General features: G+C 45.1%; 1 protein-coding gene across 1 annotated transcript; it reads right to left on the bottom strand.

Moving 5' to 3' along the window:
• Nucleotides 1-374: 374 nt before the first annotated feature.
• Nucleotides 375-6932, bottom strand: LOC126419036 (cuticle protein 7). Its single transcript, XM_050086098.1, has 3 exons — nucleotides 6862-6932; nucleotides 5219-5389; nucleotides 375-846 (listed from the first exon to the last, which is right to left on the bottom strand). The coding sequence occupies exons 1-3, from the start codon at nucleotides 6868-6870 to the stop codon at nucleotides 541-543; spliced, it is 486 nt and encodes a 161-aa protein (XP_049942055.1). The 5' UTR covers nucleotides 6871-6932; the 3' UTR covers nucleotides 375-540.
• Between the last annotated feature and the right edge of the window lie 5845 nt (nucleotides 6933-12777).

The following is a 12777-nucleotide window of genomic DNA, read 5'->3' on the forward strand; positions in this document are numbered from 1 at the left end:
AAAGACTTGTACCAGGCGACCGGTCTACCCGCCGGGAGGCCCTAGCCACACGAAATTTTATTCAATCTTAGCTTTAAAAAGTATTTGCCAAGTAAAAAACATCGCTCCTTCTGATTTCTGAACTTGAGGAAATTCAGTCGACTATTAAAAGGTTGTGGCAGACTTACGTTGTGGAGCTCTCTGATAAACAAAAGCAACTCTAATATAACCTTAATCTGCTGATGACCAATACCTTCCTCTCAACTGCTTCATGCATTAGCTACAATGGTAAATACCTATCATCATATCAGGCATTAAAATCAAAGTGGAACTTTAAAATTGTCAACACAGTAGTGGTAATGGGTTGTTCATTAAATAACTTACAACAGAAGACGAAATTTTTGTAACTACGTTTTATTGAGGATGTTCATGAACAAAAGGTACAACATGGCCACACAACAACATGTCACCCTGACTGGCAAGCGATAAATAGAAACAGAGGCGTATTTACAAGATGCGGATTAGGCGATGAGAAGAGTGTGAGGTGGGCAGCACGGCGCTTCAGCCGAGGTGCTTGTAGCCGTAGGCGGGGGCGGCGGCGTAGGCGGGGGCGGCGGCGTAGGCGGGGGCGGCGGCGTAGGCGACGGGCGCGTGCACCTTGGCGACGGCGATGGGGGCGGGCGCGGGGGCGGGGTGCGCTCCGGCCTGGCGGTGCACGACGGCGTTGAAGCCGTTGTGCGGGTCGGCGGTGTACTCGACGGTGCGCACGGAGCCGTCGGGCTCGACCAGGGAGTAGCTGCCCTGCACCACGTCGCCCTCGCGAGTCTCGTGCTGCGCCTTCTGGTCGCCGGTGTGAGCATCGCTCACCTGAGGGCACGCACAGTAGTCTCGGTCACTTTGCCAAGCCGCAGCGAACCACTGCACTGAACTGCAGACCGGAATGGTCCTACCGTAGCGAACCATTACACTGAACTGCATTACAGAATGATCCTACCATAGTGAACCATTGCATTGAACTGTATTACAGAATGATCCCACCATAGTGAACCATTACACTGGACTGCATTACAGAATGGTCCTAAACAAGATGCCGAGTGAATGGCTCAAATGGCTCTGAGCACTATGGGACTCAACTGCTGAGGTCATTAGTCCCCTAGAACTTAGAACTAGTTAAACCTAACTAACCTAAGGACATCACAAACATCCATGCCCGAGGCAGGATTCGAACCTGCGACCGTAGCGGTCTTGCGGTTCCAGACTGCAGCGCCTTTAACCGGACGGCCACTTCGGCCGGCGAGAGTGAATGGCTCCAAAGCATATGCTGTAGGTAATTTCTATTTAAAACTACCCTTCCGAGGCCCAAAAATGAAGTGTCAATGTGGACTAAATGGTGCTGTACAGTTCTTTTACTAGTGTGCTAATTCTCTAGGACAGTATGAGCCGAAAAGCCCTGTTATTGATGGTCTGCCTCCTCAGTCAAGAATGGATAGCTTGGTGGATCATTTTGAGCTCGTCAGTAAAATGCTGGACACGTTCCTCAAAGGGTTCCTTATACAGAAATATGTAAAACAATGTCTAGTAAACATGGGCTCTATAATGCGTACCTTAAGAGATATAAGCATTTGTTCATCTTCTGTACTATGAAGCACATCTCTAAAACTGCCAAGTATCTGCTTTCCATGTTTTGGGAGTGAAAATGGCGACAAAAAAAAGAAAACGTTTTCAGTGAATGAATAAATGAATGTCGTATGACTAGGGCCTCTCATCGGGTAGACCGTTCGCCGGGTGCAAGTCTTTCGATTTGACGCCACTTCGGCGACTTGCGCGTCGATGGGGATGAAATGATGATGATTAGGACAACACAACACCCGGTCCTAGAGCGGAGAAAATCTCCGACCCAGCCGGGAATCGAACCCGGCCCACTTTTTTTTAATCTCAAATTGTTCGTTTTTGTTCGTTGTATCTGCTCTGGGCGGACGTCGAAAGACACCCGTTTCAGTTCGTTGTTGATCCAGTAACTCATTTTTTTTTTTATTACAGACGGCAACTATCCCTCTGACCGAACACGCTGAGCTACCGTGCCGGCGATTCAGCTACCGGGGGTGGACAACATTTTCAATGTGCGTTGGGTCTTACCTGCATACGTTAAGTTCTACGAGCACTTGTTCATCTTCGCTAGCATGAAACACATCTCTTCTAGTGAACAAATGCGCATAGCTCTTAAGGTATGCATGTTATATCCCACATTTGCTGGACTTTTTTTCTTGGTTTAGTACATTACACCGCCTTCCAAAATATGAAAAGCAAAGAGCTTGCAGTAGAAGAGATGTGTTTCATAGCACCGAAGATGAACAACTGCTATGTGCTTCTTTCCTAGTTTTTGGTATAAGGAAATATGTCCGTATCCTTGGTGGGTGGTTTTGGGGACACCCTGTATATTGCTGCGTTTGACGGGGTGGACGGGCGACAGATTTTTGAAGTGCTGAGAGACAGTAGCTTAAAATAGATTGACAGAAGAGTAGTGTAGAGACTGTATAGAGAACAGGTGCTGTAAGATGTAGAGAAAATCAAGAAGAAGATATTGCTAAGTAGGCTGTACGGAAGGGCTGCCCACTCTCTCCTGTCCTGTTGAACGGATACGTTCAGTGTGCATTAAATTAAGTACAAACTGGGACCTATATTTATAATTAAAATTACTCATTGTGTACATACAGAGGAATTTAAGTGAAGTTACGGAGAAACTAGGTTCTATAGGAAGAATTAAAATGCTTGGTAAGAAAGTACACATGTTGAGATTTGTCAATGATGTCGCAGCGTTAAACGAAGCATGGTAATAATTACACGCGATGCTGGCCTAAATGGGAACCACCGTCATGTCTAGCTGCTACACGGAAATTAATAAAGGTGAAACTAAAATCTTAGCCGTGAGTGGACAGAACACCGCTGCCCAATGTTCAGTTAAGAATGAGAGAGGGAAAGCCGTAGAATCGTTTGCCTGCCGAGGGAGTAAAAGATGGACGAAGGTATTGCAAGCCGAATCTAAAGGCAAAGCTGCTTTTAACAGCTGGAGAAATCTTTTCACATCCAGCTGCTTAAACAAATGTCTCAGGGAAGTTATACAGACGTTTGTTTGGAGTGTGCCCTTGTATGGAAGTGAAATGTTGATACTCGGAGAAACAAAATAAAAGGATGTAACAGCCTTCGAGATGTGGTGCTAACGGATATGTTAAAGACTGCCTAGGTAGAAAATGTAAGATTCGAAGAGATACTCAACAGAATGGAGGAAGAGAAGCCATATCTCTTGAAGCTTATCCGTCACAGAAGGGACATATGGACCGGCCGTCTGCTGAAACATGAAACTGTCATTACAAGGAAAATAGAAGGGACTGTAGAAGGGAAGAACAGAAGAGGCAGACTGCACCTAAAATACATTAATCAGATCATGGAGAATACCAGCTGCACCACGTATAAAGCCCTCAAGAGGCAGGCCGAAAACTGAAACTTATGGCTAGCTGTTACTAACGAACCTGATCGTTGAAGACCTGAAAGAGAGAAGTGAGTCCTCCAGGTTGTATTGTCGCGATCCGTGTAACTGTTTTCTTCGTAAGTTTCATCCAAAGTGACATAGAGATATTCGTAAGTGCTCCTTGTTCAGCAGATAAATGAGACAGTAACACTCAACCAAACATGGAGCATCTGTGATGAAATCCAATACAGCTTCAGATAAAACTTCAGCAGACAAAACAGTTACAACAGCCCACGATCATGCTATCTAGAAGGTTCGCCAGCAGCTAAGTTAACCGGTCGTGAAAGCCTTCATTTTATGATCATTTTGATGTTATTCGAGAATTATAAGCAACGGACCTTGACCAGCTATGGACCTACACGTCTCTGAAAAAAAATGTAAAGGAAACCAAACGCTACACTTTACACTGATCATCGCTCGCCATCACCATTTGCAGGTAAGACGCGGCCTCCATACCATTAGAAAAAAAACCTTTGCCATTCAGCTCTCGTAGTCTGTTAGTATACGTGTCGTAAGAGCTTGCGGTTTCAGTGGCCTCAGTACTTGCCCTGCTGTTCGCAGATACTACTGCCCCTTTGGGAACACTACGGGGAGCTAAAAGTACGGTCGTTACCTCAGAGCCATTCAAGGTCAGGTGACTGCCAGTATCGGCATTCCCCGCAGTTATACGCATTGATTGAGAAGCACAGATCTCCACGGCAGTAATTACACGATAAAGTAACTAGCAACAGTAGCAAAATTACTACCACAGACCATTTCCTGGTCTGTAGAACGTAGTAAATCTATGTAAGAAAGGGCAAGTAACAAGTTTCAGAGAAGAGATAGGATTTTTGTATGTTGTAAGAATTTGATGCCACAATATCTGTATGGTTTATGATAACAATGCAGCAAGTAGTTGGGATAGAATTACTTTAAAGATGATTGTATTGTCTGCTCTATCGGGAATGTCTGAAAGAACAGACACCATTTTGTTCCTGCTGCCAACATGAGTCAAGACACGAAGGAATGAATGACGAATTGCTGTTAGTAGGCTCTAATTTACGTCAATGGGGAAACTTGAAAATTACTGCCTGACCGAGGTTCGAACCTGGGTCTCCTGCTCACTAGGCAGATGCTCTTACCGGTAACCCACCCAGACACAGTGATCATCGCAATGTAATGAGTACCCTACCTCGCCTCCCACCAGACCCGAAATCTCAACTTATCCACACACACTAGCGAGCTAGACTAGCCTGAGAATTTGGACCTAATGGTAGACATGCTAGGAGAGTCTGTGCAATTGCGATGACCACTGTGTGTGGATGGGTTACTGATCAGAGCATCTGCATAGTGAGCAGGCGACGCATATTCAAAACCCTGCCTGACACAAATTTTCAACTTTCCCCGTTGATGTAAATCAATGCCCTCTAGCAGCAACATGTCATTAATTCCTTTGTGTCTTACTTCAAGGATCTTACTGTCAGTTAATCTGGACGAAAGCGCCATAGGTTTGATAGATTTCAAATTGCCTTTAGACTTATGGCAAAGCAAGTGTATACATCCAGAACAAAATACTTTATTTTCTCTCTTACGTTAGCCACACCAGGAATATTAAGACGTTGGTGGAGGCTGAAATTTCTGTAGCAGTTTAAGTGCGTAGGTAAACAAACCGATAATGACCCCAGGAGACCACTCGGTCACTCTGTCGTTGTTGCTGTGCTAATGAACACTCACCGAGTACTCGAAGCTGTAGTGGGGGTTGGGGTCGTATTCAATGGGGGCGGCAGCGGCGGCATAGGCGGGGGCGGCGGCGTAGGCGGGGGCGGCGATGGCGTGCGGCGCCGCGTACCCGGCGGAGATGACTCCAGCGCGGGCTACGGCCACCAGGGCTGCGAGGACGACCAGCTGCAGACAGGCCGAAACGTCACGTTCCAGGCAACAACAACAACAACAAGACACACACACACACACACACACACACACAGCTCCTGCTTAACCTCCAGACACCTCAACACACTCCTCATATTTCAAATAACTTTCAGTGATTAATCCCCACTGTTGTCCATTATCCCATTTCTGCACAACTATGAGATTTCTTTCACTGCGTGTCCCTGTACTTTTCACAACATTCCTACTTCTTAGCTTTACCAAATCCGGGTACTCATTCTTGGTAGCTGGTCTTATTCTTTCGTTTCCTTCATTATGCTGTGCGACTGGTTTTTCACTTCTGGTATTTATCGACTCTTTAGTAGTACCGAAATCCCAATGATTTTGTTAGCCATGGAACAGCATAGACTACTCTTCAGTGCATTAGGAAGTAACGTCAATTGGATGCTCCAGTATTGGAAATAGGCATTTCTTTAACGGATCTATTATTATAGTAATCGGCCCGTGTTCCTTTCCTTGGTTACGAGCTGTATAGGAACGACTGCTGATGTAAACAACAGGTACACTTGCAGTTACATCTCCGTCATTCTATAAATTATGTTAAACCCCCTTGTAACACGTAACAAATAGAAAATTTCTTTCCTATCACTTGTTTGAGTGGAAAAATTTGTGCAAAGCAACGTTTAATTCCGTTATTTAAATTGTTTTCTTTGATCAAGTCAAATAACTAGATGAAAATAAAGTCAACAACCAGATTTAACATGGTAGAATAATCTGCTTTCAGATAACGTCATTCTGTCGAAAAGCAGACAGTTCGCATCTTAGCAGACAAAGTTTTCAGCTGTCTCTCCACAAGCCGGAGATTCTGTAATAAGAAGCCAGAAAACCTGTATTACTGGAACGACCTTATGTATGTGTCAATACTGTACAGTAAGCAAGGCTCTTACTTAGTTGCAGTCAAATTTTGTTTTTGTCATTAATTTAGTCACAGAGAATAAAGATCTTAATAATTCCTATTCTAATGCGGTCTACCTCCGAAAGGAGCGCTAGTTTGCTGAACTACTGTACGAATCTTTTTAGCTCACCACTTGCAGGTGGGTCTACAAAAGTTAGTAAAGTTGATATCATTGCCCAATAATCTCACGAATGTGCCGACTGAAGTATGCTGTATGCGTGGATCGGTAGTGAACCTTAGCTAGGGGGAGCCCTAGCAGAGTGACTTAGTATCCAGTAACCTTGTGAATGAATGTTTACCGTAGGACCTAATGTGAATGTGTCAATACACATTCCTGAAGTTAAGCTTATGAGACCCGGAAACTTTTGATGTTAGCATACTATGTATAACCCCATAATCGACACTAATCTCTCCAGAATATCATAAGCTGACCAGATATATCAAAATATCATAGACGACTCGAACCAAGAGGTGTTGGCTGCTCAAGCGCGAGTCTACATTTGCCCGTCGCACCATTAGTGTTCGCCGTACTCACCTTGTACATGTTGCTGTTTGTTTGGTGGTGGTGCGGGATGTAGGAGCTCCTTAGGACTTGGATGTCGGCTGACTGATGCCGGGGTGTCGCGGCCGACGCCTTTTATACCCGTGTCGGTCACTCGGCGCACGCGGGCCCCGTGACGTAAGACGCGCGCACAGTAACGTAAGGCAGCGTAACGTAGCCGCGAGTCCTTTCACTGCGGAGGGCCGAGCCCGGGAAGGGAAACACGCCCCGCCCCGGGTCGCAGCAGACGGCCGAGCCCCGTGCTCTGCAGTACTGTGCGCGCTCACTTGTTAGCCTACTTTCCTCACAAGAAAGGTGCCGGCTCGCCGGGCGGTCACTCGAGCTGCCGGATACCAACGATTTGTTTGCAAGAGGCTAATCCAGAATGATTCATCGGATTTCACAAGACTTTACCATTAACATGACTGAAGATAAAACCTCAAGGTACATAATAGAGGGAGTGCAGGATTTATGTTATGGCACTGACTACTACAGTCTCTGCGTCGGGTGTGATGTTATCTTCCCTGGTTGGTAGCATTATATTCGAAATGTTATAATCTAAACAAAAAGGCAATGGGCCTCTGATGAAGGAGGATCTACCTTTAATCTTGTACATGTACAGTTGGTATTGCTTTTTTCTTCAAACTCTCAACAACTTTTGGCTCGTCAGCAACTTAAATTATTTTCATGGAAATGTCGACGGAATGTCGTACACTCTTTGTAACGCAATAATTTGCAGAGTTTGCTCTGCAGGTTTTGCTTCGCCGTGCTACCCCAAACAGCGCTTTCGTAGCCCATCACTATTCGCAGGTAGAGACGTAGAAAGGTGAGACCACATTTAGGCGATGCTATCCACATGTTCGCCTCGCTCTGAAGTGACGTCAAACTGATGTACAGTCGTTCAGCTGCACATTTCAAGCCATCCAAGTGCGACACTGATACTAACCTATCCTGTGTGCCGTGTGTATATATACACATTTTACCGTCAAAACTTTTCACTGCATAAATACAGCGGCATCAGATAAGTGCGAAGCTCTATATGTCATGAAAACATAACCTAACCTAACCAAGCATAAGTTATATGAAATGCTACCATTGTAAATATCATCACGTAAATCGTTACAAAAAATGGTTCAAATGGCTCTGACCACTAAGGGACTTAAATTCTGAGGTCATCAGTCCCCTAGAACTTTGAACTACTGAAACCTAACTAACCTAAGGACATCACACACATCCATGTCCACGGTAGGATCCGAACCTGCGACCGTAGCGGTCGCGCGGTTCCGGACTGAGCGCCTAGAACCGCTAGACCACCGCGGCCGGCAAAAAAATGGCTCTGAGCACTATGGGACTCAACTTCTGAGGTCATTAGTCCCCTAGAACTTAGAACTTGTTAAACGTAACTAACCTAAGGACATCACACACATCCATGCCCGAGGCAAGATTCGAACCTGCGACCGTAGCGGTCTCGCGGTTCCAGACTGCAGCGCCTAGAACCGCACGGCCACTTCGGCCGGCAGTTCACGACTTATAGAGCTTCAGAGCTTCGTACTCGTCTGACGTTTCTGTATTTCTACAGCGAAAAGACGTATTTCGACGATGGGATGCGTATACAGTGTGTTTAAGGGATTAAAAGTCTGACGTATGCTGAAGCAAAATCTTTTGCAGTACTTTTTGAAAATGGTCCAAAGGCCGAAAGTGATGTAGCAAAATAAATTACTTCTACAGTAAATGGTAGTTAAAAAAAGAAAAACAAAAACAAAAAAAACAAAAAAACAGGTGTTCTCTTACATTCCTACCTAATGACACCCCAGAAGTTCGAAAATAAACAGCCAAATATTTGGGACAAGCAAGGAATATACAAAGGAAGCTCAATCAGTAATGCAACTCATTTTGATTTTCTAAAAGCAGGTTGGTTTTATTCAGGATTTCAATACGCTGTATTATTCCCCATTATTTTGGCTAAAAATTCCTAGTTTTCAACACAATCTCCGTTAAACGTGACCGCCTTACGCCACCTAACTCAGATGACCTGTATGCCCGCATTGTGTCACTGTACTGGTCGACGTCGGAACTAAGGTCCTACTGCAACAATAACCTCCCCATCACCAGCGTACTGCTTCCCATGGCAGCTTTCATTGCGTCAAACCAATGGAAGTCGGAAGGTGCGGGATTTGGACTGTAGAGTGGAGCTGCAAGAACGGTCCAACGAAGTGTTGTGAGTTCCTCTACCAACAGAGACGTCCAGCTGAGCAGCAAGGTCATCCGGTCACCTCGAATGAGAGTGTCCGTACGTTCCAATATTGCAGAAGTGACAGCTGTGTGACAGACCCCTCACCAACGACTCGCAGTGCTTTTGTTCACTGCCATCTACATTCTACAAGCGCTTATGAATATCTGCGCTACTCTGGTTTTCCACCAAAAGAAAAACAGTGACAGCTCTCTGCTTGGAACGAACCTCCATTATAGACGCCATTTAGAAGGCTGCGTACAGCGCCGCCAACTACTGGGAATTCAAGGAACTATAGGGACTCAAGCGGGAATATTCCACATGTCCCACAGCAAATTCTGCGTTTTTCAACTGAAACTAGTCGAAAAAAACTGTTGCCGGTTAATTTCACTGCTGCGAGTGAAACGCTGAACTGCTGTACGCCTATGTTTCTGCCTATCAACATCCTAGGAAAGCGCGACATATTAAGACAAGCAAGAACACAAATGTCATTGCCAGTGCTTTCACTCCAGCAATTTCATCTTTAGTTTTCTAATTAAACAAAAGTCACAAAATCGAAGAAATTCATTCCTGAGAGAATGTGCTTTTATATGCAAGTAACATCGAATATTGCAGAACATACACTACTGGCCATTAAAATTGCTACACCAAGAAGAAATGCAAATGATAAACGGGTATTCATTGGACAAATATATTATACTGGAACTGACATTTTATTACATTTTCACGCAATTTGGGTGCATAGATCCTGAGAAATCAGTACCCAGAACAACAACCTCTGGCCGTAATAATTGCCTTGACACGCCTTGGCATTGAGTCAAAAAGAGCTTGGATGGGGTGTACAGGTACAGTTCCCCATGCAGCTTCATCACGATACCACAGTTCTTCAAGAGTAGTGATTGGCGTATTGCGACGAGCCAGTTGCTCGCCCACCATTGACCAGACGTTTTCAGTTGGTGAGAGATCTGGAGACTGTGCTGACCAGGGCAGCATTCGAACATTTTCTGTATCCAAAAAGGCCCGTACAGGACCTGCAACATGCGGTCGCGCGTTATCCTGCTGAAATGCAGGGTTTCGGAGGGGTCGAATGAAGGGTAGAGCCACGGGTCGTAACACATCTGAAATGAAACGTCCACAGTTCAAAGTGCCTTCAATGCGAACAAGAGGTGACCGAGACGTGTAACCAATGCGAACAACAGGTGACCGAGACGTGTAACCAATGGCACCCCATACCATCACGCCGGGTGATACGCCAGTATGGCGATGACGAATACATGATTCCAACGTGCGTTCACCGCGATGTCGCCAAACACAGATGCGACCATCATGATGCTGTAAACAGAACCTGGATTCATCTGAAAAAATGACGTTTTGCCATTCGTGCACCCAGGTTAGTCGGGAGTACACCATCGCAAGCGTTCCTGTCTATGATGCGGCGTCAAGGGTAACTGCAGTCATGGTCTCCGAGCTGACAGTCCATGCTACTGCAAACGTCGTCGAACTGTTCGTGCAGATGGTTGTTGTCTTGGAAACGTCCCCATCTGTTGACTCAGGGATCGAGACGTGGCTGCACGATCCGTTACAGCCATGCGGATAAGATGCATGTCATCTCGACTGCTAGTGTAACGAGGCCGTTGGGATCCAGCACGGCGTTCCGTATTACCCTCCTGAACCCACCGGTTCCATATTCTGCTAACAGTCTTTGGATATCGACCAAGGCGAGCAGCAATGTCGTAATACGGTAAACGCAATCGCAATAGGCTACAATCCGGCCTTTATCAAAGTCGGAAACCTGATGGTACGCATTTCTCGTCATTACACGAGGCATCATAACAATGTTTCACCAGGCAACGCCGGTCAACTGCTGTTTGTGTATGAGAAATCCGTTGGAAACATTCCTCATGTCAGCACGTTTTAGGTGTCGGCACCGGCGCCAACCTTGTGTGAATGCTCTGAAAAGCTAATCGTTTGCATATCACAGCATCTTCTTCCTGTCGGTTAAATTTCGTGTCTGTGGCACGTCATCTTCGTGGTGTAGCAATTTTAATGGCCAGTCATGTGCTTGTATTACACTCATAAGAATGTGTTAAAAAAGATAAGCCTGAAAAAACTACTACCTTCGACTCCGCCAGAAGAACGCAAAATCCCCAAGACTAGCTAAGTTTCACGGAAGCTCGAAATTTAGTGCGGACGTCAATGCGAGATGTTTTTAATAGCTTCCACAATGAAACATTGTCTCAAAATATGGTAGAAAGCCCAAAGAGTTTCTGTCGTATGTAAAGTACACCAATGGCGAAAAACAGTCAACACCGTCACTGGGCAATAGCAATGAAAATGTTACCGATGATGGTGTCAATAAAGCGCAGTTACTAAATACAGTATTCCGTAATTCCTTCACGAAAGAAGACGAAGTGAATATTGCAGAATTCGAAACCAGAACAGCTGTTAGCATGAGCGACATTAAAGTAAATATCTTATGTGTTGTGAAACCACTCAAATCACTTAAGAAAGGCAAGTCTTCCGGTTCAGATGGTACAAAAATGGTTCAAATGGTTCTGAGCACTATGGGACTTAACATCAATGGTCATCAGTCCCCTAGAACTTAGAACTACTTAAACCTAACTAACCTAAGGACATCACACAACACCCAGTCATCACGAGGCAGAGAAAATCCCTGGCCCCGCCGGGAATCGAACCCGGGAACCCGGGCGCGGGAAGCAAGAACTCTACCGCACGACCACGAGCTGCGGACTCAGATGGTACACCAATCAGGTTCCTTTCAGAGTATGCAGACACAATAGCGCCTTTCTTAGCAATCATATACAACCGCTCACTTGACGAAAGGTCTGTTCCTAAAGATTGGAAAATAGCACAGGTCACACCAATATTCAAGAAAGGAAATAGGAGTAACCCATTGAATTACAGACCCATATCAAATGGTTCAAGTGGCTCTGAACACTATGGGACTTAACTTCTGAGGTCATCAGTCCCCTAGAACTTAGAACTACTTAAACCCAACTAACCTAAGGACATCACACACATCCATGCCCGAGGCAGGATCGGAACCTGCGACCGTAGCGGTCGCGCGGTTCCAGGCTGTAGAGACCCATATCACTGACCTCAATTTGCAGTAGGATTTTGGAGCATATTCTGAACTCGAACGTTATGAATCACCTTGAAGAAAATTACTTATTGATACATAACCAACACGGATTCAGAAAATATCGTTCTTGTGCAACACAGCTAGCTCTTTATTCCCTTGAAGTAATGAGTGCTGTCGACAAGGGATCTCAGATCGATTCCATATTCCTAGATTACCAGAAGGATTTTGATACCGTTCCTCACAAGTGACTATTAATCAAATTGCGTGCATATGGAGTATCTTCTCAGTTGTGTGACTGGATTCGTGATTTCCTCTCAGGGAGGTAACAGTTCGTAGTTACAGACGGTAAATCATAGAACAGAACAGAAGTGATATCTGGCGTTCCGCAAGGTAGTGTCATAGGCCCTCTGTTGTTCCTGATTTACATGAATGATCTAGGTGATAATCTGAGCAGCCCCCTTAGATTGTTTGCAGATGACTCTGTTATTTAAGGTCTAGTAAAATCATCAGACGATCAATTCCAATTACAAAATGATCTAGAGAGAATTTATGTATGGTGCAAAAAGTGGGAATTCGC

This window comes from Schistocerca serialis, chromosome 9 (genome assembly GCF_023864345.2).
Source record: "Schistocerca serialis cubense isolate TAMUIC-IGC-003099 chromosome 9, iqSchSeri2.2, whole genome shotgun sequence".
NCBI lineage: Eukaryota > Metazoa > Arthropoda > Insecta > Orthoptera > Acrididae > Schistocerca > Schistocerca serialis.